The sequence below is a fragment of the Erpetoichthys calabaricus genome, chromosome 18 (assembly GCF_900747795.2).
Source record: "Erpetoichthys calabaricus chromosome 18, fErpCal1.3, whole genome shotgun sequence".
Taxonomy (NCBI): domain Eukaryota; kingdom Metazoa; phylum Chordata; class Cladistia; order Polypteriformes; family Polypteridae; genus Erpetoichthys; species Erpetoichthys calabaricus.
The window spans coordinates 38,257,274-38,284,669 of record NC_041411.2 but is presented as its reverse complement, the minus strand read 5'-3'; the positions used below and the strand labels follow the sequence as shown (position 1 = coordinate 38,284,669).

General features: G+C 38.8%; 1 protein-coding gene across 1 annotated transcript; it reads right to left on the bottom strand.

Annotated features, from left to right (window-relative positions):
* Window positions 1-258: 258 nt before the first annotated feature.
* zgc:171566 lies at window positions 259-27,396 on the bottom strand. Its single transcript, XM_028824896.2, has 9 exons — window positions 27,103-27,396; window positions 26,710-26,824; window positions 17,669-17,719; window positions 17,060-17,144; window positions 15,235-15,373; window positions 11,753-11,859; window positions 9,090-9,180; window positions 6,567-6,704; window positions 259-3,438 (listed from the first exon to the last, which is right to left on the bottom strand). The coding sequence occupies exons 1-9, from the start codon at window positions 27,212-27,214 to the stop codon at window positions 3,317-3,319; spliced, it is 960 nt and encodes a 319-aa protein (XP_028680729.1). The 5' UTR covers window positions 27,215-27,396; the 3' UTR covers window positions 259-3,316.

Sequence of the window (27,396 nt, the reverse complement as noted above, 5' to 3'; positions counted from 1 at the left end):
TTTTCTGAGACTTTCGAATTTTAGTACTTTCATGATCTCTAACCTGCTCTGCATGTGCATCGCACCAACATTTTTGAATTCTGTACAATGTTCTACTTTGTCATCTACTCTTTGTCTTTTATTTCCGGCCCCGGGCGTGGTTAAATCTCTTGGCACAAAGTCTCGTCTCGCGGAACGTGAAAAAGTCACGTCTTGTCCTTGGATTTTTTTTGTTATAATAGATTAACTTTTCAGAGTCAATCAGATCACACAGAGACATTTCTTAATTTGGCAGATAAATTCATTTTTAATATTTGAGTGCATATTTACAACACAGAATATTGGCAACTTTTAACATGCAGAACACAAATACACTTCATATTGCATGTGGCTTTTGTAATGTTTTCACAGGAATGTAATACATAAGCATAACTCCAGACTTACGCATTTGGTATTGGCGTCTTCTCCATCACCTTGTACATTTTAATACTAGGATTTGCTTTTCATGCCATTGTGTGTTAATATACAAAGTAATAAAGGTTGATGGTATGTACTTGGCAAATTCTATTTGCAGGTATTTGTCCTCTTGAAGCGATCAACTGCACAATAAACTACTCTTTTTTTGAAAAGAAAGGAAAAATTGTGACAACCGACACTCAAAGCAGAAATCTCTCACATGAAGGTTTTAACATGTTTTAAAAGTAATCAACTTGGGGATTTAAGCAAACCTGTGCCCTATTGGGTCACTGATGTCAAGCAGCAACCAACTCTGGCCAAGACACCAGTCCGTTGTAGGGGACCCGCACAGCTACTGGGAAAAAACTGACCTATTCAGAGTTAATAATAATTCTTTACATTTATATAGTGTTTTTGTCACTACTCCTAGTGCTCTCCACACAGGGAGGACCCACTAAACACTAAAATTGACACTGAACCAAGGTCTGTGTCAATTTTAGTATTTTCAATGCTGGGATAGGCAGTGGCTGTAGGCAACTCTGCTGGATAAGCAGGCTTGGAAAACGGATGGGGTGATTGAAATAATCCTTCTATTTTCTTAACCCGTCTGTCCAGTTCACGATTGCAGGGAGCCAGAGCCTTTCCCAGAGTACCGTTCAGTGCAAGGCAGGAACTCGAAGACACAGACACTGCCACACGCCCTCTTAATCATAATCATAATCAGGCTGCTTTATAGTGGCAGCAAAATATGTTAGTAATTGTAATAAAAATATAGAGCGCAGCATTTCTTAACTTGCAATTTTTGTTTTATTGCTTATAAGCATGAAGCCATTCAGAAATACCGTAGCTTTGTCAACATAAATTTTAAAACATGAGGTGACTAGAGAGGTTACAAGTATTACTAGTGTGGCTCTCTGCCCAGGCATACTGGTATTGAAATGAAACAAAAATGTGAGCTTCTAGTGTAGACTTTCAGCATTAATTCAAGGAATTTTACCTAAATAATTGGGTGAATTATAAAGAACTTGCACAGATCCTTAAAGAGCATGTAGTCCTCCAATTTTAAAAGTTAACTGAAGTATTGGCTGCTTAGCTGTTCCTTGGCCAGGTGTGTGTTACTGCATCGTCCAAATCTAATAAAAGGCTCACAAGGCGACGCTAAGTGTGGTTATGGCATTCTCATTTGGAATCTGTTGTTGACACTCAATAGGAGGACCAAACAAATCTTAATGCTAATAACGTAGGCAATCGTGAGGCTGAAAAATCAGAGAAACATCCATATCGTAAAAACGTCAGCACCGGTAGACCAAGGGAAGACTACTTCAGTGGATTATAGAAGAATACTTTGATTTGTAAAGGAAAACCTCTTTCAACCCTCAGCCACATCAAACTCACTCACCAGGATGTACGTGTGGCTGTGTCCAATGTGACATGAACATAGATTCTGAGGGTTCACCACAAGCCTTTCGAACAGAAACGCCAGATAACATTTTAGGGAATATGTCAAAAACCCTATACAGTTTCAGAACAGAGAAATGAGATGGAAAATCTACTTGTGGTAGAGGGAGTCTGAGAGAGAAATGATAATACATTTTATGTATACTGTATAGTGATTCTCCCATTCAGAGCATTTGAAAATGAGTTCTAAGAATACCATCTCCTTTGTGAAACATGGTGGAGCTACTGTAGCGTTCTGGATCGGGTATGTACACTAAGTCGGCCACTACGACTCACTCCCTTGTACTTCACTGATGAGACCAAGACGATGACGCACAGATGTCTGCTCAGATTCAACAGAATGTGTCATAGCTCAATGGATGGTGTTGATACTGCAGCAGGATGAAGACCCAAAGCAACCAAAGGGCTCTACGAGACCAAAACATGGAGTCTATCACCCTACCTAAATCCGACCAAGCATGCATTTCACTTTTTGAATACAAGACTACAGGCAACAAGCACCTAAAATGAGCAGGAACTGAACGGGTCCTTTACCAGGATTTTGCGTGTGGTCTGTCAGTTTTTGGGTCATTTAAAGGCATCAGCTGAATTTGGCTCCACTGACATTAATTAGTACATCTGACACTGTTACTTCAATGTCTACAGTCTTCATTTTCATTACATACTAAATCAAACTAAAGATGCATTATTATCTACCTCTGCTTTTTACAGTTTTCATAGAAAATAAAATACTCAGTTTACAAACATTACATTGAATACGTAGCAAGCTAAAATAAACTGTGCAGCCCTATAGCTATTCACGTTTGAAGCAAATCCACAGGCTTCCCATAGACGCAGCGAATATTACGAAAGCAGGACCTGAAATGCGCATGTTAGTAGTGGATGTCAAAAATGCGGATTAAATATCCTGAAGCACAGAGGCACACTGCATTAGCCTTGGGAAATAAATAGACTGCTTACTTCTATGGAGATTAACTTAAGGCAAACCGATTCCTGCATTAATTTGATTTTCCTTGTTTACAACAGCGATCTCAGTTTGTTGAGTGTTGCATTGTGGGTAAATACACCCAAGTGCGTCTCTTCTAAGAAATGCTGAAAGGCATCTTCTGTCATAACAGAAACCAGGCAATTGTAAATTAATTCTCACATATATACAATACACTTTTTAAAACTATAAAAGTGAACCTTATACAAAAGAAAAAAGTATGTGTAAAATTACACTGCTTTGCTAAAATGTTTGTATAAAAGAAAACAGTTGTATCTTTCTGAAGGAAACATAGGAACAGGAAATCAGAGGATCAAGGAAAATCGTTAAAAAGCAGGAATTGGCCACTGAAAAGTGGAAAAAGGGAGAGAAATAAAAAAGAAACGCGCCATTCATAGGGTGCCCCAGAGCAAAGTTTGAAAGGCAAAATGCAGATAATTAATCAAAGTAATAATTCTGTATAAATATGGAATCTTGCCCTTTGAATACTGGACAGTAGTTATAAATCAAGGCTTTCGACTCATCTTCTTCGTCTTCAAAGTAGTGGAAATTCTTCTTTGCTGCAGTTTAAAAAAAAAAAGTAAAAAAAAAAAAAATTGATCAAAAAAGTCGTAAATGAGAGATGTATGCAACATAAAGGCCATCTTTACGTACGTTTGGAGCGCATCCAGATAACTGAGCATCATGTGTGTTATTTCAAGTGAAAGTTTAGAAAATTCTAAAACTTAACGTGCAAAAGTTTGAACTTCACCCAGCCAAGTGACATTCCTTGTTGACATTTGAAGTGAAAATAATAAATGAAACACACCATAGCATGCCATGTGGTAAACCCGCTTAATCCCGAGCAGGTTTGTGGGAGTAAATGCAATTTCAACCGCAAACAAACTAAAACAATGGCACTGTTAGGAGAAGTTGTAAATTATAGTATGTGATGAATTAAAAAAATAAATAAAATGTGACATTTGCAAAAGTTTGGGCATCCTGCACATACAATTCTTGGCAGCATTTGCAAAACTCACAGCTTGAAAATATTTTGTCTTTTAATTTGTGTTTTGGACTTTATTCCCCCCATTCTTCCATAGAGATCACTTCCAGCTGTGAGTTATTCCTGGGCTGCACAGCCCACTCATTTCAATGTGGTTCAGATCTGAGGACTGCGAGGACCTTCACCTTATGTTTTGTGAGATACTTCAAAGTGTTTTTTTTTTTCAGCTTCAGTTTCCTGACGGGACATTCACAGTGAGGATTTGTTGATATTTAGTGGAATCTATTCTTACCTGTAACCACACCAGGCTCTTGTGCTACTTGACCTCCAAGCCTAATAGATGCACCCATCCATATACTCATATACTTAACAATTGATTGCTCCTACTTTCTCCAAACAATTGCTTTGTGGTTGTGGTTTGTTGCATGCTGTGATTGGGTCACAGAGTTTTATTGCACTGCGTCTAAATTTGTAGTAAACAGTTCTGCAGTTAAAGTGGCCAAACTGAATGCCCTTCTCTATTGTGCCATCTTCCATTACAGATGCTTCTCTATGTAGCTTCATTCACACATAAGCTGCACTAGACTTGCAACTTTAACTATTCTTTTATGGATGTGATTTACATTTACATTTACATCATTTAGCAGACGCTCTTATCCAGAGCGACTTACAACAGTGTTTGTTAGTTTTTTTTTTTCGCATACCCCTTGGGGTCAGAGCGCAGGGTCAGCCATTATACAGCGCCCCCTGGAGCAATTACAGGTTAAGGGCCCAGCAGAGTAGGATCTCTTTTGGCACTGACGGGGATTCGAACCGGCAACCTTCGGGATACCAGCGCAGATCCTTAGCCTCAGAGCCACCACTCCGCAGACATTTCTTTGTAATCGTTTAAGACACCTTCCTAAAACCTCTTAATCCAGTCTGTTTATCAGAAGATGTTGGGAGTTCTAAAACCTTTTCTCATCTAATGATGTACAGTGTGGAATAGAAAATAAGAAGTTGAGTGGATTGGCACTTCTACTAAGATGTTAACTTACTTTTTAACATTACTTGCTCATAATATGGAAGAGATTTAAAAATCTTGTTCTTACATTACAGAAAATAAAGCGAAAAAAAAAAAAAAAAAACGCCCTTGCCAAAAATGGCCACTATGTTTTTTGTTCAGTATATAATATAGCAGACGGTACACAGAGCAGTGCATTGGATTTGGACATGAAAGCAAAACATCTCCACTTCCTGTCCTATCACATGTCCCAATCTGCGATCCTGAGCAAGTCACCTCACCTGCCATTAATCCAACAGAAAATGAATTATAATTTAATTTATTTTTAAGTAAAACGATTGTATTTACTTTAGTTATAAATGCACTAAAAAGCAAAAAATAAATATTTCTTTAACCACAGTTTTCGTGGTTGTATGTGACTAAATAAAATCGTGGGGCGCACATAAATTAATTGATTCAAACATTTTTTGAAACTTGTTAAGCATGTTGGGGAATTACACTGTTGTTTTTTTAATATTTTATGATGAAAAAGTAGCTATTCTATTAATTGATTGAATGAATTAATTTTAGTGCACCCGATGATTTTTATTTAGTCATATATAACCACAAAAATTGTGGCTAAAAAAAATGTATTTTGTTTTTTAGTGCATGTACAGTATAATAACTAAAGTAAATAAAATCGTTTTACTTAAAAACATTTTTTTTACATATTTTTTAGTTTTGAGTATTTTGCAAATTATTTTTCTTGAATCATTTTTCATGAACGGGAAGCTTCTTTAAAAGTATTACATAATATCTTCTTTGTAGAATTATTTGAATACTAAAAAGAATTATATTTTGGTCGCTATTTTGCTGTTCAGGTTCTAATGGGAACAAAAAAATATCGACAACAGAAAGGCAAGTTTATGGCAATACTTCCTCACCGTGATCATCAAGGCTACTCCTTCACAAGAGTAAAGAAGTAAAGTCGTCACGCGGATTTACCCACTCGACTCGCTGAAAGAGGCAAGTGGGGGCAATCCGACGCGTCTCTCACTTGTATGCTCTTATATTGCATTATATTCTCACTCCATCTTTGTTGTGTTTACGTTAATTGGAATCACTTAACCATTAATTACAGTGAAATTGTTACGTAATTGCATCGGTCTTGACGGATTATTGTATTGTCATTGATACTGAACACGTATGCAAAATTTGAAGAAATTTGCTTCCCCAAAAGTGGGTTTAAAATCAGTTGCAAGATTTGACCCAGACAAACAGACAGATAGATTAGTCAAGTTAAATAAAATTGTTTAAAAATATGAATGGTTTCATAAAGCATAAGTACTTGTGAGGTGCCTTGCCTTAGTGTTTGTTGTGGAAAACCATGACAGAAAAAAAATGGCTGGGTGCTCCAGAGCATCACCTAAAAGCAGCCTGTTATGATACGGAAATAAGTGTTCGTGTTATTTTGTGACAGCTCTGTGGCCCCATTTTGCTAGTGGTTCTGGTCTCAGCCCCCACCATTTTGGGATTCAGCGTGTCACCATGAGTATTTTGTTGTCAATTTGATGTTTTACCTTCAGGCCCTTGTTAGTTTCATAGTCGATATTTCTTTCTATCCTGGTTCTGGTGCTAATCTTGTTGACTGCTGCTCTCAAAGGCAGAATACTATTGATCACTTCCTAAGTTTAGCATGTATTATAACATTAAAGTATTACCTTCATTAACAAAGAAGTCAGCAGTGTAAAACGCTGCCTTTAGAGCAGAAGGGGAATGAGACATTCCAGACTTGTCCACCCACTCAAAAGCATTCTTCTCCGGATGCCACTGCATCCCATAAAAGGGATATTTGAAGGCTGAAAGAGACAAAGCAATGTTTAGAAGTGTCAATATGCAAATCATGTATACACAGTAAATGTATGTGTAGGCACAGAGGACCAAAGGATACCCCAGGGTCTCGGGGCCTCTCAACTAAAGGAAGGCACCAAGGTGTATTGTCCAAAATCATCGAGGAAAGGACAACCAGAAGCCGTGGAGACATAACACAGTCCCACCAGGTTAAAAGAGGAGTACCTTCTCTCTGCTTATTCCTCCTCCCGAAAAATTAAAAGGGGGTGAATGGTGGTAAAGGGTGGCATCAGCAAGACAAAAAAGGGGCCCAATCTAAGAGAGGACTTCAGAAATTCCAGCAGGAAAAAAAAAAACAAAACAACTTTGTCCAGCAAGACCAAGAGAAGACTTAGAGTGCAGGGCCCATAACCGCCTGCTAATAAATATACTAGCATTAGTTTAATTTGGAATTCTGTTTCTTGACTTACTGGTGCTAGATAGATAGATAGATAGATAGATAGATAGATAGATAGATAGATAGTGTTTAAAAAATACACCTGATATCAGAACATAGTAATGTTGTAACAACAAGCTTACAAAATCGAGATTAAGTAGGCTTGACAATGCTGTGTTGCACTGCACGTGTGTCAAAGGTTTCTTCAATTTCTCCCATGCAATTTTTTAACAATTTGAAAAACTAATACAAAATTTTATAAAATAACACAAATATGAGTATAAAAAAAAAAAAAAAAGCATCTGTATCAATCCCACCTGTTAGTGTAGTTCAGCAAGTGCTAATCCACTGCAGGGCCAATTCAAGCACACTACTGCACTGGGCAGAGTGAGAATCTCCCACTATACCCAATTCACATAACACAGTGATGTGGGATGGCAAAAAAAAACAAAAAAACATACAAACAGGGTATTCTGCCAAAAGATATCTAATGGCAGAGAGAAGAAAAACGAAATGTCAAGTTTGTAACCAAAAGATCAGAATATTTATGAGGAGGCCTAAACGCTAAGCAAAAATTAAGGTAAAAAAAAATCAAAGTGAGAAAAAGTCCAAGCCAGATAGAAACTACTATTATAGAGCACACACACAGTGTTGGTTTGTGTCCACAATCTCCCACCTATCACCAGATAGCAGGGTTGTCACAACAAGATTACAAGATGGCAATGTGAAATAATTCTTACAACTAAAAAATGTAATTGAAACGAAAAACATAATGCAATGCAAAGAAATCCATTAAGTACAAGTAGCAAAATTTGGTTTACCATTGGAAAAAGAAGAGAAGAACTTTTTTGCAACAACAACATGCATGTAGATACCAAAATAGCAACATAAATACAGTAGGAAAGTTGCGTCAGGTGTCCAATTCTGGACTGATAAAGATTTAGAACACATCCTTCGTGTAATATGTTTTGAGAGTCACCAACACTCTGCTCGATGTCGCCATGTGAACAGTAGAAGTTTGTTTCATTGTGCACTTTTCTTACATTATTTTCTGCTGCTTGCACGTGAGAGGGTGGAATATCAGTGCCTGATCCGCACAACTGACATGCCCATTGTTTTACTGTACACTACCACAACACAAGGCTTAGTGACTTCCACATTTCCGATTACTAAAATAGTGACGGCTAAATTGTGAGCAGTGCCTAGGAGGCTAAGGTTTTTCTTGCTTTTCCACTTGATCAAAATCATTTTGCCTTTTTGCCTCATTCATACTGCATTCTGATGCAGCATTACATGGCTGAAGTCACCAAGGCATATCATGGTGGTTTGGTCATATAGTGTCGTATGCATCGGTTTAACTATCTGTGTCAGCATCTGATGGCCAATTCACATTGTCATCACTATCGCTGGATTCAGCCAATGGTTCACTTTCAGTTTGTTCTAAAACTGGCTTTACAGCTTTTCGTTTAATGCCATTGTGCATTTTGGTTGAAGATTTCACTCTACTCATGAATACTGATGAGTCACCATGGAGTGGAAAAGCACATAGAAATATATATATATTTTTTTTTTTTGCACTGTGATGTTATTTTAGCCACAGGATGGCAAAAGAATACTATCCTGAGTGGGCTTAACACTTTACATCAAATCATAAAAGCCTAACCTGACAGACACTCTGGTTTAACTGTTTTTACATACAAGTCTGAGCTGAGGAGTATGAGATATTTAAATAAATAAATAAATGAATAAATAAATAAATAAATAAATAATGAAAACTTCCATTATAGTACAAGAATAATTTGCAAACTTCATACAGAAAGTGACTGAGCTCAGACCCAGGAGGTTGGATCTGTAAGTCAGAGCTGCTAACCACTAACCCATATAATGGAGTACCATTCTGAATACACATCACTGAATTATTAAACAGGGCACACATCACATACAGCTGTCTACTTACCCTCCATTGTGGAGATAAACTCTATCTTTCCATCTGTATTAGTGGACAAAATCTTATAGAAATTCATCAGTTTTGCATTAGCTGTATAGTTCTGCAAGGAAATAATAAAAACTATTACATGTTTCTAGTTATTTTCTGCCATCACACATTTCACTTTCTCATGACTATCAACTACTGTATTACTAATGAGCAATACGCACTTTGATGTTTGGGGGACTGTAAAGTGACAGCAGTGGACCCATCACGCAAATCAACATTATGCTAAGCAGGCTAATTGTTTGATAGGTATATTCTAAATATTCTTTCACTTTTCATGAATGGTTATTCACCGTTTATGATTTTGATGGTGTCGATTTGTTCATACTATAGTGCAATCGCGTTTTCTCTGTAAAGAGGCTTGCCATTAATCTTCTTAGCGTTACATTTTTTCCTCAAAAAAACGTTAAAAGCTTTCATTTTTTGGCTTGAAAAATTACATATATCTATTGAATCTGATATTTCTGCTGTAAAATGTGCAAAATACTAAAAAGTACAAAGTCAGAAGTGTAGAAAGTATAATAATGCTAATACTGTACATACTGTCAAAATGTGTCATTTGTGTGGAATATCTTGAAGCACGGTGAACTACACAATCCAATGTCGCAGCTGGGACAAGAGTAGTGCGATTCCTTGCGGATTTTCTTTCCAGACTGATCAGCTTTTGAACAGCACACTGCACATGTGCAATTGACATGAGCGTCACTCTTGGATTCATCAGAATCACTTTAGATTTCACTGTCTGTTTCAATTTCACAGCCTGAAGACAGATTCACTGGAAAGACTGGAAAGAGCGTGCAACACCTGGGCTGGTGAAAAATGTTTCTTATGAGACGCCATTATGAAGCTAGAAGACGTGTCTGCATCATTGCCTGGGTAACACTTGGACCTGTCACTTACGTAAGACACGCCTCTATGGTTTCCCGAGCAACATTCACCACTAGTGCTATTGGCACTTTTACAGCCCGAGTAATACTTGGGTCTAACGCTTACACAAGATGCATCTATATCATTGCCTGAGTAACGCTCGGGACTAACGCTTTTAGCTCTGTTTACGCTAAGGAGGTTAAGCATGCTATTATTGGCTCTATACACAATAAACTAATTGATTGACTGGTTTATTTATAGATGATAAATAGAAATGGAGCTTTAATAAGTGAGCTTCTCCTATTCAATCAAGCAAAAACAAAGTTTACCAGAGGCAGTTAAATATAATGTTAATATAAATACATTTATTTATGATTTTGTAATTTAAAATCTGCTAGGCTATCTGTTTAAGTCCTGAATGGTAACAGTCATGAAAATAAACCTGTTCATTGTCATCAAATGATACTGTATATCAGACATCCATAGACTTAACTGCTATCACCAGTGATAGCTCTTCACAACGCCAAATTGTAAAATGAGCGACAAAGACCGTTTATTGGCTTATTGCTTTACTCATGTTGCTGCAGCATTTAACGTATCAGCCAAAAAAAAAAAAGTTCACCATATAATCATAGTACATGTAGCCAAAGTTAAAGAGGACAGAAGCGTATGATCCTGGTTATTGCCCGGAGACACTACGTATTCAGTAGAGGCATTCGGCCCTACAGCCACCTGACCATAGCCCCCTGTGGCCTCCTTTGATGTTGGAAGGGATATGGATGGGATGCTACTACTGTCAACAAGATCCACCACATCAAATCTTCTCCCGATGGCACACCATAACAATAATGAACAAACTGGCACATTTATATACTTGTAGAATGCCCACATGAGGCTGGGGGGTCATTTGGCTTTGCTCCAGCATATCTTTGTTTTCCTCTCCTCTCAAGCAAACTGACCATAGCCAGACGCAGACACAAACTGGCTACAGTCAACAGGGATTTAATTCATGATCAACTGATCAATGATTTATGATCGATTCTATTAGAACAATCTAGACGATAACCAGTCATTCAGTCCAACAAAGCTCGCCTGTTCTATTCACTTCATTTTTTTAAAATAACATCAAGTCGAGTTTTGAAGGTCCCCAAAGTGCTACTCTCTACCACACTACTTGGTAGCTTATTCCATGTGTCTATGGTTTTCTTTGTAAAGAAAAAACATCCTAATGTTTGCATGAAATGTACCCTGAACAAGTTTCTAACTGTGTCGTGTGTTCTTGATGACTTGTCCACTTTATTTTTATATCTTTGTAATAGTTTTTTTTTCCTCTTTGAACTACACTTTTTGTATGAAAATGTGCTATATACAGAATACAGTACAGCTCAAGTCAAAATGAGCACTGCCAAAGCCTAGATCTCACTTTAATCAAGAATACCTCGTAAACATTCAAAAGTGTTGTTCATCAGCTTCATGGGGCATGTGAAAAGAAAATGGGGCAATTTTAGGCTTAATTCTGAACGATCTGCAGAATTCTGCTTTTCTTTTAAACTCTTACTGAAGTTTTTCAGCATTGACTTAACTCCAAACTTCTGAAACAATTAAGACTGCAAGCTGCTGGGATTGGCTGTAGTGCCCAGGGACTTTTTTGTTCATTTTTACAGTCATTTTACATTGAAGTGCAGTAGTGGTGTCAACTCCTTTTGGATTAAATATACGGACATGATGGGATTGCTCACTCATCATTTGCCTGGTTGTACCTGTACAGACAGACTCCACTCGTGATAGTTGGCTGTAATATCTTCTGTGGCCAAGGCCTGCATGAGATCCTCAGGAAAAAATCCAAAGAGCCGGCTTTCCATGGCATCTACAAATGCACAGAAAACCCGATAAATATTTCACTTTTCATGCATAAATTTTATAGGGGTAACTAGTCCACAGTTTTTCATATGTACAAGAAAACTTAGCAGTCTGTTTTAAGAGATTTGCAGTGATAAAGTATTTTCTCCCTGTCCAGTTTTCAACATGACTTCATATTTTTCACTGTGAATGGCATCAGATATATTTCGTCAATACCCTACTAAGAAATGAAAAAAGCAACCCTTTGTAAGAATGCATTTGTTGTTAAATAAAATTATACTACACCCAGCAACCTGTGTGTAAAGGAAGCTACCACCAGACTCAACAGCTGAGTATGCTACCTTTAACTGCAATCAGACATTTCTTCAATCATTGATTGCTCTTTCACAAACATGTGGAGGAGTTTAATCGAGCATTTCCTTGCATAACAGCTTCAACTGAATGACTTTTGTATCTTTTCAAGTATAAAGTTGTCATTATTAAGTCCTGCCTCATCATTTCCACTGGGTGCTAGATCTTTACAAAATTCTAAAATGTAATATTCTTAACTATTCCAAAGAAGACTTCCTGTGTGATCCAGGTGTGACTCAGTCTCAGACAGGAATCGGAGATTCATGGATCCTTTAATGACAGCAACTCATCCAGATCCTGTCAGAGTAAACCTTATGCAAGCTATAAAACACTATCAGTCTTCATCTTTGGTAATTTAGTTCTCAATGAGGAATGCTGTTTTAACTTTCCTTGAGCTGTAACTGGTTAAGTGTCACGCAAAAAAAGTTATTTTATTCAAAAGTTCAGAAAATATTAATTTCAGGACTCTTGACGATCATCCAGATGCATGCTGGTACATTTAATTTGAGGGTACTGCCCTCTCTTTTCTTTGGCACAGCTACTAAAATCTGTGAGTGAACCCTTAATATCAACCCTTAACTCAGTAAAGTTCAGTTCTTTAGGCTGCTGAAGGAAAAACGTTTGTGAAACTGTTAGAATTGGCCTCACATTATATGCAACAAAGGGCAAATTATAATTGCCTTAATTTCTCTGGCACAGCCTGTGAGACTTTCTCTGCAGCTCTCAGTGGCCATTTTTGACTTCATATCTGGTGGTGGCTTGTATAGAACTGCCTATACAGTGCGTCCAGAAAGTATTCACAGCGCATCACTTTTTCCACATTTTGTTATGTTACAGCCTTATTCCAAAATGGATTAAATTCATTTTTTTCCTCAGAATTCTGCACACAACACCCCATAATGACAACGTGAAAAAAGTTTACTTGAGGTTTTTGCAAATTTATTAAAAATAAAAAAACTGAGAAATCCCATGTACATAAGTATTCACAGCCTTTGCTCAATACTTTGTCGATGCACCTTTGGCAGTAATTACAGCCTCAAGTCTTTTTGAATATGATGCCACAAGCTTGGCACACCTATCCTTGGCCAGTTTCGCCCATTCCTCTTTGTAGCACCTCTCAAGCTCCATCAGGTTGGATGGGAAGTGTCGGTGCACAGCCATTTTAAGATCTCTCCAGAGATGTTCAATCGGATTCAAGTCTGGGCTCTGGCTGGGCCACTCAAGGACATTCACAGAGTTGTCCTGAAGCCACTCCTTTGATATCTTGGCTGTGTGCTTAGGGCCGTTGTCCTGCTGAAAGATGAACCGTCGCCCCAGTCTGGGGTCAAGAGCACTCTGGAGCAGGTTTTCATCCAATATTTCCCCTTGGGATTAATAAAGTATCTATCTATCAATCTATCTAAGATGTCTCTGTACATTGCTGCAGTCATCTTTCCCTTTATCCTGACTAGTCTCCCAGTTCCTGCCACTGAAAAACACCCCCACAGCATGATGCTGCCACCAGCATGCTTCACTGTATTGGTGGATTGCTGCAGAGATGGTTGTCCTTCTGGAAGGTTCTCCTCTCTCCACAGAGGACCTCTGGAGCTCTGACAGAGTGACCATCGGGTTCTTGGTCACCTCCCTGACTAAGGCCCTTCTCCCCTGATCGCTCAGTTTAGATGGCCGGCCAGCTCTAGGAAGAGTCCTGGTGGTTTCGAACTTCTTCTACTTACGGATGATGGAGGCCACTGTGCTCATCAGGACCTTCAAAGCAGCAGAAATTTTTCTGTAACCTTCCCCAGATATGTGCCTCGAGACAATCCTGTCTTGGAGGTCTACAGACAATTCCTTTGACTTCATGCTTGGTTTGTGCTCTGACATGAACTGTCAACTGTGGGACCTTATATAGACAGGTGTGTGCCTTTCCAAATCATGTCCAATCAACTGCATTTACCACAGGTGGACTCCAATTAAGCTGCAGAAACATCAAGGATGATCAGGGGAAACAGGATGCGCCGGAGCTCAATTTCGAGCTTCACGGCAAAGGCTGTGAATACTTATGTACATGTACTTTCTCAATTTTTTTTATTTTTAATAAATTTGCAAAAACCTCAAGTAAACTTTTTTCATGTTGTCATTATGGGGTGTTGTGTGTAGAATTCTGAGGAAAAAAAATGAATTTAATCCATTTTGGAATAAGGCTGTAACATAACAAAATGTGGGAAAAGTGATGCGCTGTGAATACTTTCTGGATGCACTGTAAGCAGAAAGCCCATCACTTTGGTACAGAATTCCAGGATGTGCAGCTGCAACACTTGCTTACATTCACATGAAAAGAACAACACTTCTGCAGACAAAAAATGCAACATACATAAAATACTACATAGTGTGCATATATTCTATGTATTGGGTGGCACGGTGGCACAGTGGGTAGCGCTCATGCCTCACAGTTAGGTCCACTCTGCGTGGAGTTTGCATGTTCACCCCATGTCTGCGTGGGTTTCCTCCCACAGTCCAAAGACATGCAGGTTAGGTGCATTGGTGTGTGCTTGGTGTGCGTGTGCACCCTGCGGTGGGCTGGCACCCTGTCCAGGGTTTGTTTCCTGCCTTGCGCCCAGTGCTGGCTGGGATTGGCTCCAGCAGACCCCCCGTGACCCTGTCGTTAGGATATAGCGGGTTGGATAATTGATGGATGGATATTCTATGTATTATAATCTTATGCATAATTGTGTTACATTTTGATTAACAAAAAGAATGGCCACATGGGTCATTGCATATTCTAAACCAACTTTAGCAAAATGGACAGCCAACCCACCACAAACCACACTGTAGACTGAAGGCTGTCGGAAGAATGCCCCTTCCAATTAGAATGTAATCTTTTGTTACGTATATAAGTACTATCATTTCTGACAAGTTTGAAGGAAAACTGAAAGTCCTGTCATGTTACACTTTTCATTTTCACCAGCATATGGAGCATGATGTATGTTTTCACAGAATTCCACAATTATTTTTTTCTATCCAAATCTCAGTGAAGCCTGGACGCTCTTACCTGAGGTGAAAGACAGTGGCATCCCCACACCTTGCGTTTTCGTTTTGGTCAGCACATTTATGCCACTGGTGAGTACAGTTAATTGTTCAAATCCTAGACAGATGCCCCAAATAGGAAAGTAATCAGAATCATCATTAGCCTAGAAAGTAAAAAAACAACAATTAAAAAAAAAAAGCTGTGAATAATACATCACACAAACCAATCTTGTACAAAATGCCAGTTCATCAGAAGCAACAATCAAGGTGCCAACCCTCTCTCCTAGTAATAATTTGGGAATGTGGAAGTGAACCTGAGCACCCAGAGAAAGCTAACATAGAACTGAGAAAGTTCCATGTGGGCAGTGACAAGGCCAGGTATCAATAATTTGCCACTGAACCGCCCTTCACTGCTATTATTTACATTAAACTAAACCATCTTAAGATACACTGCTGAAATAAACATTGATAACATTACAATCATGAGTACACTTAAAAAAAAAATAATGACGCACAACATATAATTTTATCGATTTTAAAAAATTAAGTTCAGTAAGAATTTGTATGAGGAAGGGCTGTAAGAGAAAATGTGGTCAAAAAACAAAGTAAAGGCCAAAAAGATGAACATCAAGTCCACTAAGAGAGGTTAGGATACAGCGCATTGCTGCACCCACCACACGACAAACCAACTCAGGATTCAGCTTAGGAACCGAATGCAGCCATGCAACGGGTGACACCTCAGCACCACACTTGTTCAGAGATGGAATGAAACAGTGTGAGGTTTTTTATGATGGCTGGAGTGCCAATTCTGCCACCGACCCCCAGGTTTTTTTCCCTGCAGGTTGGAGGGCCCACATGCCGGGCTGGATGCACATTAACGTCATACCCAGGACAGAGCAATTGGAGGTTAAGGGCCTTGCTCAAGGGCCCAACAAAGTAGAGTCACTTTTGGCATTTACCGGATTTGAAACCGTGCAAATCTCTAGCCTCAGAGCCACCACTCTGCCTGTAACTCCACTAAGTGAACCAAAAAACATAACAGAATTCTAAAATAAGGAGTCAAAAAGAGAATTAATTAATAAATCAATTACAGATGATCCAATAATGCATACAGTGACCTTTCTAGGGTTATACCAATGACCTCACCCGTCGTGCATTCCTGGTGGATCATGGGATACATTATCATAACCATGTACCATGCAAAAAAGCAGCATCCAAAACAAAAACAAACTCGTGTAAACTATAATATTACAAATTTAACAACTTTTAGAGGAAGCTCTCTAGTTTAAAAAAAAAAAAAAAAAAAGTCAAAATTATATTTATTGCGTCACAAAACCCAAGAAAAATGATATAACACTGCAAATAACAAAAACATTAGTAATATGGCAAAATAGAGAAACTTCAAATAACTTCTGGGAAAAAATAGCAAAAAAGTGAAAATGGCATAAAACAAGAAATACAAACTAATAAGATAAGCATTTTGGGTGCTTTACTTATCCATTTTTTATTCCACTTTATTATTTTTTTTTATGCCAAATTATACACATCACTGTTCTTCCATTTTCAGTGAATTAAACATTTTAAAGCAGACTGAAATATTAAAAGACAAAATAGAACCCCCAGTACATGGCCCCCCTAATTGAGATCCCGGTTTAGTTACAGAAAAAAGGATAATAATATCAAAATGCAGTTCAATACTTAATGACTGTTTTTCATTTTAACTTACAAATTAACAATATTGTGATGTAAATAAACAAACATGGCTTGCTTAAACCTTACCCCTTAGTCATGCCTATACATTTTAACAGAATAATAAACAGAAACCCGTGCCAGTCTCTCGATTACTCTACCTTCACTGCCAAGTTGTAGAATATCTTGGCTATCCTGGCATACTGGGACGTTTCAAGATCCACCTCACCTCCTGGTAGTAAGAGTCTGAAATCAGAACATGTGCATGACTGTTCATTCTTCTTCTTCTTCCAGCATGAGAGTTTACTCTTTTAAAGACTGACTTTATTAATGAATTATTAAAAAATATACATGTGTAAGAAAAGAAAACAACAATAAAGGACTTTACTTTTCTAACCAAATGCTCTTTTATTTCTTTAAACATAATATTTCAATATAATGCCATGTGGAGAGTCACAAGTTATCATAGCAGCAATGAGTGGAAGGTAGGAGTCGAGGCTGGTTGGTGCTTCAGTCCACCACTGGGCACACTCATCCTCACACCTGAATTCACTCACAGAAAGGCAATTTTAGAGTCAACCAATCAGTCTCATCTGTGTGTTTATGGGGATGAGAGCGGAAAATGCAGTACTCAAAGAAAGGTACCAGGATTTCATACAAACTCTGAACAGACCACAGCCAGACCAGGATTTAAATTTGGGACCCCAATGCTGTAAAGCAGCAGGGCTAACCATTAAGCCACTGGGTGGAGGAAAAAAGAAGAGACTTACCCATTTATAGAATAGAAGAGCTTTTCATACTCTGCATCAGTAAGATTTATTCTGCAAAATAAACAGAAAAAACAAACATGCTAATGTATTTGTTTTATCTCTCTGTTATAATAAAAAAAAAATCCTAGGACGAGACGTGACTTTTTCCAGAGAGATACTTTCATGTCCCGTGACATGAGACTTTGTGCTAAGAGATTTAACCACGCCCAGGTCTGGAAATAAAATACAAAGAGTAGATGACAAAGTAGAATGTCATAAAGAATCCAAAAACATTAGAGATAAGGAAAGTACTAAAATTCAAAAGTCTCAAAAAAAAAAAAAAAAGATAGTAAAAATCACATTAGCACAAACAAACAAACGGTGAAATAATGGAACAGCAAAAAGAGATCAAATATATTGTTCGGATTTAAACTTTAAGTCGGAGACTTGGAGATCATCTAATTCGTGTTGCTATCTGTGAGAAGACAGCTGGCAGACACTTAGGGCTCATTTATACTTCACGCTCAGAACGCGTACGCGCCCACATCATGGCCGCCACGCGTTCATTTGATGTGTCCTCTGAGCAGGGCCTCAGAAATTAACGCGACGCGTGCGCGAGTTGCAGTACCAGCAAAAAGTCGGGGGGGTCGCAGTGTGCTAAAAGTTGGAATGTGACGTAAGAGTCTGTTTACTATCTACATGTGACAGAAAGCCGTTTTGCGGATTCACGAGATCGGTGTGCGCGCTTCGATATTTGATAAATGGTTCAATGTGGTGAAGCAAAATGCCGACATACAGATGTATTCATGGTGCTTTTATATTCAAACATCACATATTCCCGATCGTAATGACACGATACGTTTTAATTCTCACTGACAGCAGTGAATCACCAGCAATAGATCGCCACACTGAGCACATTAAAATGTATGATATTCCAACTCTCTGCACATTTAGAATCCTTAGATTTATACTTGATATCACTTTCATGATGAAAAGCATTAAAGTATGTATATTACATTTTACAGATAAATCGGTAATTTCGTTTAAATAATGAATACTGTTAATAATTACACACATGGGGTGACACAGTGGCGGAACATTAGCGCTGCTGTCTTGCAGGGAGTCACGTCGCTGATATTCCCAGCCTGGAGTTTACACGTTTTCCTGCTGGGTTTCCTCAGTGTGCTCCAGTTTCCTTCCAAAGATATGCAGATTTGGGGATTTGGTGCCGCTAAAATGACGCTAGTGTATGTGTGTACTTGTATTCACCTTGCGATGAGCCGAGACATCGTCCAGGGATTGTTTCTCACTCATGCCCAATGCTTGCTGGAATGGACACATCCCTGGATTTAATCAATAAACATCCTTTTCAGAGATATTGCGGGAAGGTGTCATCGGAATTTAATGGGTGTTCTAGGCAATTCACAGCACAGAGAAGCCGAACATGTTCTCACCATGATATATCTCGCACTGCCACCTGGCAGATTCCTCCAGATTTACGTAAAGTACGCGCGCAAGTATAAACACTTCAACGCTTGCGTAGCAGGAGCGTCCGCTGCAGCATGCGTCGCGTGAAGTATAACTCCGGCCTTAGGGGCACCCAGACAAAAACAGAGAAATTGACGCTATGGTCGTATCTTATAAGACTGGCTAATGCTAAGCAAGTTTAACCCTCTAACCAAGGACAGGGGAGCAAAGAAGAGTACAAAACAAGAGTACAACAGACCTTCAGGCAACCAGGAGCTTGCATGAGGTTTGTCCTTTATGGAAGGACTTAAGACACCTTCTGAATCCATTTAGGGTTTCCGAAAAAGCAAGACAGAACCTTTTTTGGATATAAACTGCTAGGCAAAACTTCTGACAGCGGAACCTCTCAAAAGTCTGTCTTGTCCTTGAATTGTGCTGGTCTGAGGCCAGCTTCCCCTCCAATCAATCAAGTGCCTTACTTACAAATCACACATTGCCAGAACATTTTGAAATGAACTTCTAAAAATAATAGTAGGGCAACTACAGTTTCGTTTCAGTTTTGTGAAATTGCACCTAAAATTCATTTTGAATAACAGTTCACAATTGCAAAATGTAAAACTAACTTAAATTATTATTTTTTGTTATTTATGTGGTGGAAATCAAGAAATTCTGCTCCCTAAAGGATGCAGCTAAAACTTCTCTTCCTCTGCCACCTTCCAGTGCTGCTCCAATGTTCCATGAGTCTCCGGGGGGCTCTCTTCTGCATTGTACATTGCCTGCCTGCATATTCATGTGGCAAGTTCTCTTACAACAACATTCACTGATGGATTTAGGGAACACCGTATGCACTAACATTTCCACAACTCCACAGAGCAAAGCCAGGATTTTTCTGTAAGCTCGCTGGTAGTTTCATAGCTCGCAGCACAGAAGTGCTTGCAGGTAAGTGCTCTCTGGTCACACCCCACTTTCCACATTCTGTGCCATAATAAATTGTACCATACATTTGCACAGTAGATGAAAATATATATGTTTTGTGAGTTGTTTTTTTTTTTTGTGGCGACACAAAACTGCTTTGCTGCAAATTCAATTTTGCGCGTCACAATATACAAGGAATTACAAAATGATTGCACCTCCTAAATTGCACTGTATTTAACGAATATCATATGTGATCATACTATTCTGTATTTCTAACTACCCCTTCCAAGCACTATATACCTATCCTATTACATCTATATGTCTGTCTTGTGTAATAATTGCTAACAATAATAATAACAACAACAACATGTTATACATATCAATACCTCTCGCATATTAATGTGTATGTTCCATTTTTAATAATGTAATAATAATATAATAATATATAGTAATAACATTTGTTATACACATCATTACCTCTCACATGTTAATGTGTATATTCCATTTTTAATAATGTAATAATATAAATATATAATAATAATATAATAATAATACATTATACACATCATTACCTTTCACATATTAATGTGTATGCTCCATTTTTATACATGTTAGTTTCTACATTGTATTTATAATTCCTTATGCTTTTAAAGGATCATATGGTATGTATACTGTACTGTTGCCCCCTCAATCTACCCCTCTTTCATATGGTTAACTTAGTGTTTTTTAGATAAGGCCACATAATGCCAGGTGGTCATGGTTTTCCCTGAATAGAGGTTAGGAGCATGCACTGTTAGCACATTGCCGCACCCACCACATGACAAACCACTTCAGGATCCCAGATTAGGACCCGAGTGCAGCCATGCAACGGGTGACACCTCAGCATCACACTTGTTCAGATGGAATGGGACCAATGTGAGATTTATTTTATGGTGGCTGGAGTGCTAATTCTACCACCAACCCCCAGGTTTTTTTCCCCCAGCAGGTTGGATGGCCTACATGCAGGGCTGGATGCAGATTAACGTCATACTCAGGACGGCCTGAATAGACATGACAGAAAAACCTAACTTGACTACACAGCAAATTGGTCCTTCATAGCAGAGTGTAAGCAAGTGTCCAGTAATAGGCTGTTAAGCGTGTTGTCCAGTTAGTGTTGGCTGAACCCTGAAATTTGACTTTCATACTATGAAATAAACTAATTACGGAGAATGTTACCACTTAGGAAAACTTTACTGCTCCAAGTGTACCTTTCCTGTGAAACTAAACTAAGACTTTCTATACCTTTTATTAATAGAAAATCTAACATGGATATCATGAGATCATACAGCATTTAAATGTTTTAACTGCTGTGTTATATATACAAGAAAATCCCATTTAATAATAAAGATGTTTGCCACCAACATTTAACTTGGATATTTTGAGATGTTTTAGATTAACAAAGATACAGGGTGTGTCATGGATTATACAAGTAACCAGCTAAATGCCCTTTAGTATACAGTGCATCCGGAAAGTATTCACAGCGCATCACTTTTTCCACATTTTGTTATGTTACAGCCTTATTCCAAAATGGATTAAATTCATTGTTTTCCCTCAGAATTTTACATACAACACCCCATAATGACAACGTGAAAAAAGTTTACTTGAGATTTTTGCAAATATATTCAAAATATATCTATCTAAATAAATAAAAAAAAAACTGAGAAATCGCATGTACATAAGTAATCACAGCCTTTGCTCAGTACTTTTGTCAATGCACCTTTGGCAGCAATTACAGCCTCAAGTCTTTTTGAATATGATGCCACAAGCTTGGCACACCTATCCTTGGCCCGTTTCGCCCATTCCTCTTTGCAGCACCTTTCAAGCTCCATCAGGTTGGATGGAAAGCGTCAGTGCACAGCCATTTTATGATCTCTCCAGAGATGTTCAATCGGATTCAAGTCTGGGCTCTGGCTGGGCCACTCAAGGACATTCACAGAGTTGTCCTGAAGCCACTCTTTTGATATCTTGGCTGTGTGCTTAGGGTCGTTGTCCTGCTGAAAGATGAACCGTCACCCCAGTCTGAGGTCAAGAGCACTCTGGAGCAGGTTTTCATCCAGGATGTCTCTGTACATTGCTACAGTCATCTTTCCCTTTATCCTGACTAGTCTCCCAGTCCCTGCCGCTGAAAAACATCCCCACAGCATGATGCTGCCACCACCATGCTTCACTGTAGGGATGGTTATTGGCCTGGTGATGAGTGGTGCCTGGTTTCCTCCAAACGTGACACCTGGCATTCACACCAAAGAGTTCAATCTTTGTCTCATCAGACCAGAGAATTTTCTTTCTCATGGTCTGAGAGTCCTTCAGGTGCCTTTTGGCAAACTCCAGGCAGGCTGCCATGTGCCTTTTACTAAGGAGTGTCTTCCATCTGGCCACTCTACCATACAGGCCTGATTGGTGGATTGCTGCAGAGATGGTTGTCCTTCTGGAAAGTTCTCCTCTCTCCACAGAGGACCTCTTGAGCTCTGACAGAGTGACCATCGGGTTCTTGAAGGGGGGGCTGAGCGCACGCTAAGGCGAATCGGTCGGATCATCTGATGGCTTGCTGCTGCTTGCGAGTTGCATGTTCTGCTTGTCGCTTGCCGTTGTTTTAAGAGCTGGGAGCACATGATGTCCGTCTGCCAAAAGCATTCCAACAATTACTTGGTTAGATGTCCGTGAACTTGTTTTAAATGTTGTCTCACTGCCTTGTCTCACGCGACGTCAAATTGTCATCCGAGAAGATCACGTCAGATATATATATACATATATCTCTATATATAAAAGAAAATCCTGGAATGGAAAGCAAATGCAAGGCTATGATACGTGATAATCTCGAAAGACATTTTAAAGACCCGCGAGACCAAGGAGAATTGCCACAGTGCGTCTCGCGGGGACTGTAAACATGAGACTTGGTGCCAAGAGATTGTCCCAGGGCTGTAGCAAAAAGGACAGCGGCTGTACAGGCTTTAAAAAGATCAAAGGGCAGTGCGACAGCAGCTACCCCAACCGAACGCAAGCAGCGTTATACATCCTGCAAGAATGAATTCAACCACGCCCCGGGGCCAGTAATAAAAGACAGGTATTGCCTGCCAGGCAGTGAGCCATCATTTAAAACAAGTCAACAGACCTCTAAGCTAGCAGTTGTTGGATTGCTTTTGGAAGGCAAGCATCATGTGTTCCCAGCTCTTAAAATAACGACATGCGACAGGCAGAAGAGGCAGCTAGCAAGCAGCAAAAAGACAGCAAATGATCCAAAGGCATATCCTTAGCGTATGTTCAGCCGCAACACCCTTCACAACACGAGCAGTATTATACGTCTGGGAAGAAAGAGATGTAACCATGCAATGTGGCTGAAAATAAAGTATTGTTTTTACAAAAGTTTTTAAAGTAAAAGTGAAAATAATGCATAGATAGATAGATACTTTATTAATTCCAATATATGAAACAATTCACAAGAAAATAACAATCTCTTTAAATTGTAGATTGTCTGCCTAAGGTAAAGTCATCCCTGATGAACGAGGATGTGGGAATGAGGGGTCCTTTCATCGAAATTAGCGCTATTTCAGATGTGGAATGGCAAAATGGGGGAGGCAGCTTGATGAATGAGGTCTTCAGGACTTAAAACAAATCCGAATCATATTATGTGATATCATCTAATGTGAAATTCTACTTCGTACTTCTAGAATTTTTATTTTTATACTGTATTGAGGATTTATTCTGTTCTATGTATTGTACTGTACGGCTCAGAATTAAAAGACAATGAGTAAAATGACAAAGTAGAACTTCATAATGACATTTACAAACATTGGCGCTAAACACATGCAGAGCAGGTTAGAGACTATGAAACCAGTGAAAAAAAAAAACAAAAAACGGCACTATACACATGGAGAAAGTTAAAGGATATGAAAGTAGGAAAATTAGAAAATATAAAAAAAGAAAGTAAAGATCGTAGTAGCGCAAACAAACAAACTGCCTCATTTAACTATGCACCAGTCTAACTTTGGTTTTGCACAATAATTACTACACTATTGCACCTTAACACTTAATTCTACTTTATTCACATAATTTTACTTATGTATTATGTTCTACTATACTGTTATCTTTCAATCTATGACTTTTTGTTAATCTAACTGATATTCTTCTAACTTTGCACAGTTTTTGATAAGTGGATCAGGATGCATTTCACTGCGTGTTGTCCTGTATAAACTATGCATGTGACAAATAAAGAATCTTGAGAATTTCAAAAACGGAGTTTACCGCACATGCATTTATTGGTTACTTTGTTAATGTATATATATTTATCTGTCTGCTTATTTAAAAAGCTAAATTTACCCCAGGAGTCAAAAACATTCTGCCTAGCCCTTGTACAAAAACCTAGACAAAAACTGGAGTATCATCTTGGTAACCCCACGTACTTTTGGAACTGTGAGAGGAAAATAGCACGACTTTACAGACAGGAGTCCAATGCAGAACTCTACTTAATATTTTTTTTTTTTTACAAGGTAAAAAAAGTAACTGCTGATGATGTAGATCATTTTGTCTGTGCTGAAATTCCAAACAGAGAAACCTGTCCTGACCTCATTAAAAAGATTCAGCATATTGGGACTCGCAAGATTCCAAATATTGTTTTTACAGAAGTTCTGAAATAAAACAGAAACTAATGAAATAGCAACAATTCAAAGAAAAAAAAATCTTAAAAGTGTGTATCCGGAAAACCAAACACGGGGGTTGGCGAGCGAAGCGACCAGGGGGAGAAGTCCCCTAGTATGTATAAATATAAAATTAACCTCTATTATTACTATGTTATTTTTATAATTCTCTCTCTCTAAAAATATATACAGGTGCTGGTCATAAAATTAGAATATCATGACAAAGTTGGTTTATTTCAGTAATTCCATTCAAAAAGTGAAACTTGTGTATTAGATTCATTCATTACACACAGACTGATGTATTTCAAATGTTTATTTCTTTTAATGTTGATGATTATAACTGACAACTAATGAAAGTCCCAAATTCAGCATCTCGGAAAATTAGAATATCAATTAAGACCAATGCAAAAAAAGGATTTTTAGAAATGTTGGCCAACTAAAAGGTATGAACATGAAAAGTATGAGCATGTACAGCACTCAATATTTAGTTGGGGCTCCTTTGGCCTGGATTACTGCAGCAATGCGGCGTGGCATGGAGTCGATCAGTCTGTGGCACTGCTCAGGTGTTATGAGAGCCCATGTTGTGGCCTTCAGCTCTTCTGAATTGTTGGGTATGGCGTATTGCATCTTCCTCTTCACAATACCCCATAGATTTTCTATGGGGTTAAGGTCAGGCGAGTTTGCTGGCCAATCAAGAACAGGGATACCATGGTTCTTAAACCAGGTACTGGTAGCTTTGGCACTGTGTGCAGGTGCCAGGTCCTGTTGGAAAATGAAATCTGCATCTCCATAAAGTTCGTCAGCAGCAGGAAGCATGAAGTGTTCTCAAACTTCCTGGTAGACGGCTGCGTTGACCTTGGACCTCAGAAAACACAATGGACCAACACCAGCAGATGACATGGCACCCCAAACCATCACTGACTGTGGAAACTTTACACTGGACCTCACGCAACGTGGATTCTGTGCCTCTCCTCTCTTTCTCCAGACTCTGGGACCTTGATTTCCAAAGGAAATGCAAAATTTACTTTCATCAGAGAACATAACTTTGGACCACTCAGCAGCAGTCCAGTCCTTTTTGTCTTTAGCCCAGGCGAGACGCTTCTGATGCTGTCTCTTGTTCAAGAGTGGCTTGACACAAGGAATGTGACAGCTGAAACCCATGTATTGCATACGTCTGTGCGTGGTGGTTCTTGAAGTACGGACTCTAGCTGCAGTCCACTCTTTGTGAATCTCCCCCACATTTTTGAATGGGTTTTGTTTCACAATCCTCTCCAGGGTGCGGTTATCCCTATTGCTTGTACACTTTTTTCTACCACATCTTGTCCTTCCCTTCGCCTCTCTATTAATGTGCTTGAACACAGAGCTCTGTGAACAGCCAGCCTCTTTAGCAATGACCTTTTGTGTCTTGCCCTCCTTGTGCAAGGTGTCAATGGTCGTCTTTTGGACAACTGTCAAGTCAGCAGTCTTCCCCATGATTGTGTAGCCTACAGAACTCGACTGAGAGACCATTTAAAGGCTTTTGCAGGTGTTTTGAGTTAATTAGCTGATTAGAGTGTGGCACCAGGTGTCTTCAATATTGAACCTTTTCACAATATTCTAATTTTCCGAGATACTGAATTTGGGACTTTCATTAGTTGTCAGTTATAATCATCAACATTAAAAGAAATAAACATTTGAAATACATCAGTCTGTGTGTAATGAATGAATCTAATATACAAGTTTCACTTTGTGAATGGAATTACTGAAATAAATCAACTTTGTCATGATATTCTAATTTTATGACCAGCACCTGTATATATAGACAGATATCTATATATAGACAGATAGACATAGAGATAGATGTGCGCAATTTTTATTTAAGGTTGGAGCCCCTTTTTTATGGGACCTGGTTCAGCTGCACCATTTGCAGTTTTGCACCACATGGTCCATGGTACGTATATCCAGCAATGGGAAATTTCTGTTATAACCCCTAGGCACGTGCTTACTTTGCTTAACGGTTGCTCAACATACCTGATGGGGACCACTCTGGCTCCAGCTGCCTCCAAGTACTTCACATATGAGGCTGCAATATAGGACGTTCCTTGGGGTTGCGGGTCACGAAGTCTGTTTTCTTGTGCCAGAATACCTAAGAAAAATAATAATAATCAGGTAAATGGTAAAGTGCTTACTTGTGCCCTCCTCTACAGCGCCTGGTATTTATTATACTTCCTGGATTTCTATTAATTCCTAATTTGCATTACATCCTTCACGCAGGTCCACTTCACATGTTTTTAGCAGGTACCCTCCTCCCCACCCCAATATAAAGACAGTGACGATGCAATTTTCGACAATATGCGGATTCTAGAATTGCTCCTTTTCAAACGAAGTGCCCTGCCGGCTCGAGCTCTTTCGCGGTCTCCTTACCTATGATGGGTCTGTTATTCAGTCGGATGCTGGAAAACGCTGGAAGGATCTGACTGCACATCACTCCGTAGACAACCAGTAACACGAGAGCCATGGAATTCATTTTTTTCATTTCCCCACACCTTTTTTTCCCAACGTATTTATTTACTTAAAATGTGATCAAGGACACCTAGAAAACAAAACCCATTAAGAAGTGTTAATCGTAAAGACAGCGGCTGTAAATGAATGCAGCTTTGCATGTGAGAAGAGACGCTCTTCTCCTATTGGCTGCGCCGTCGTTTCAGCCGCAGTACT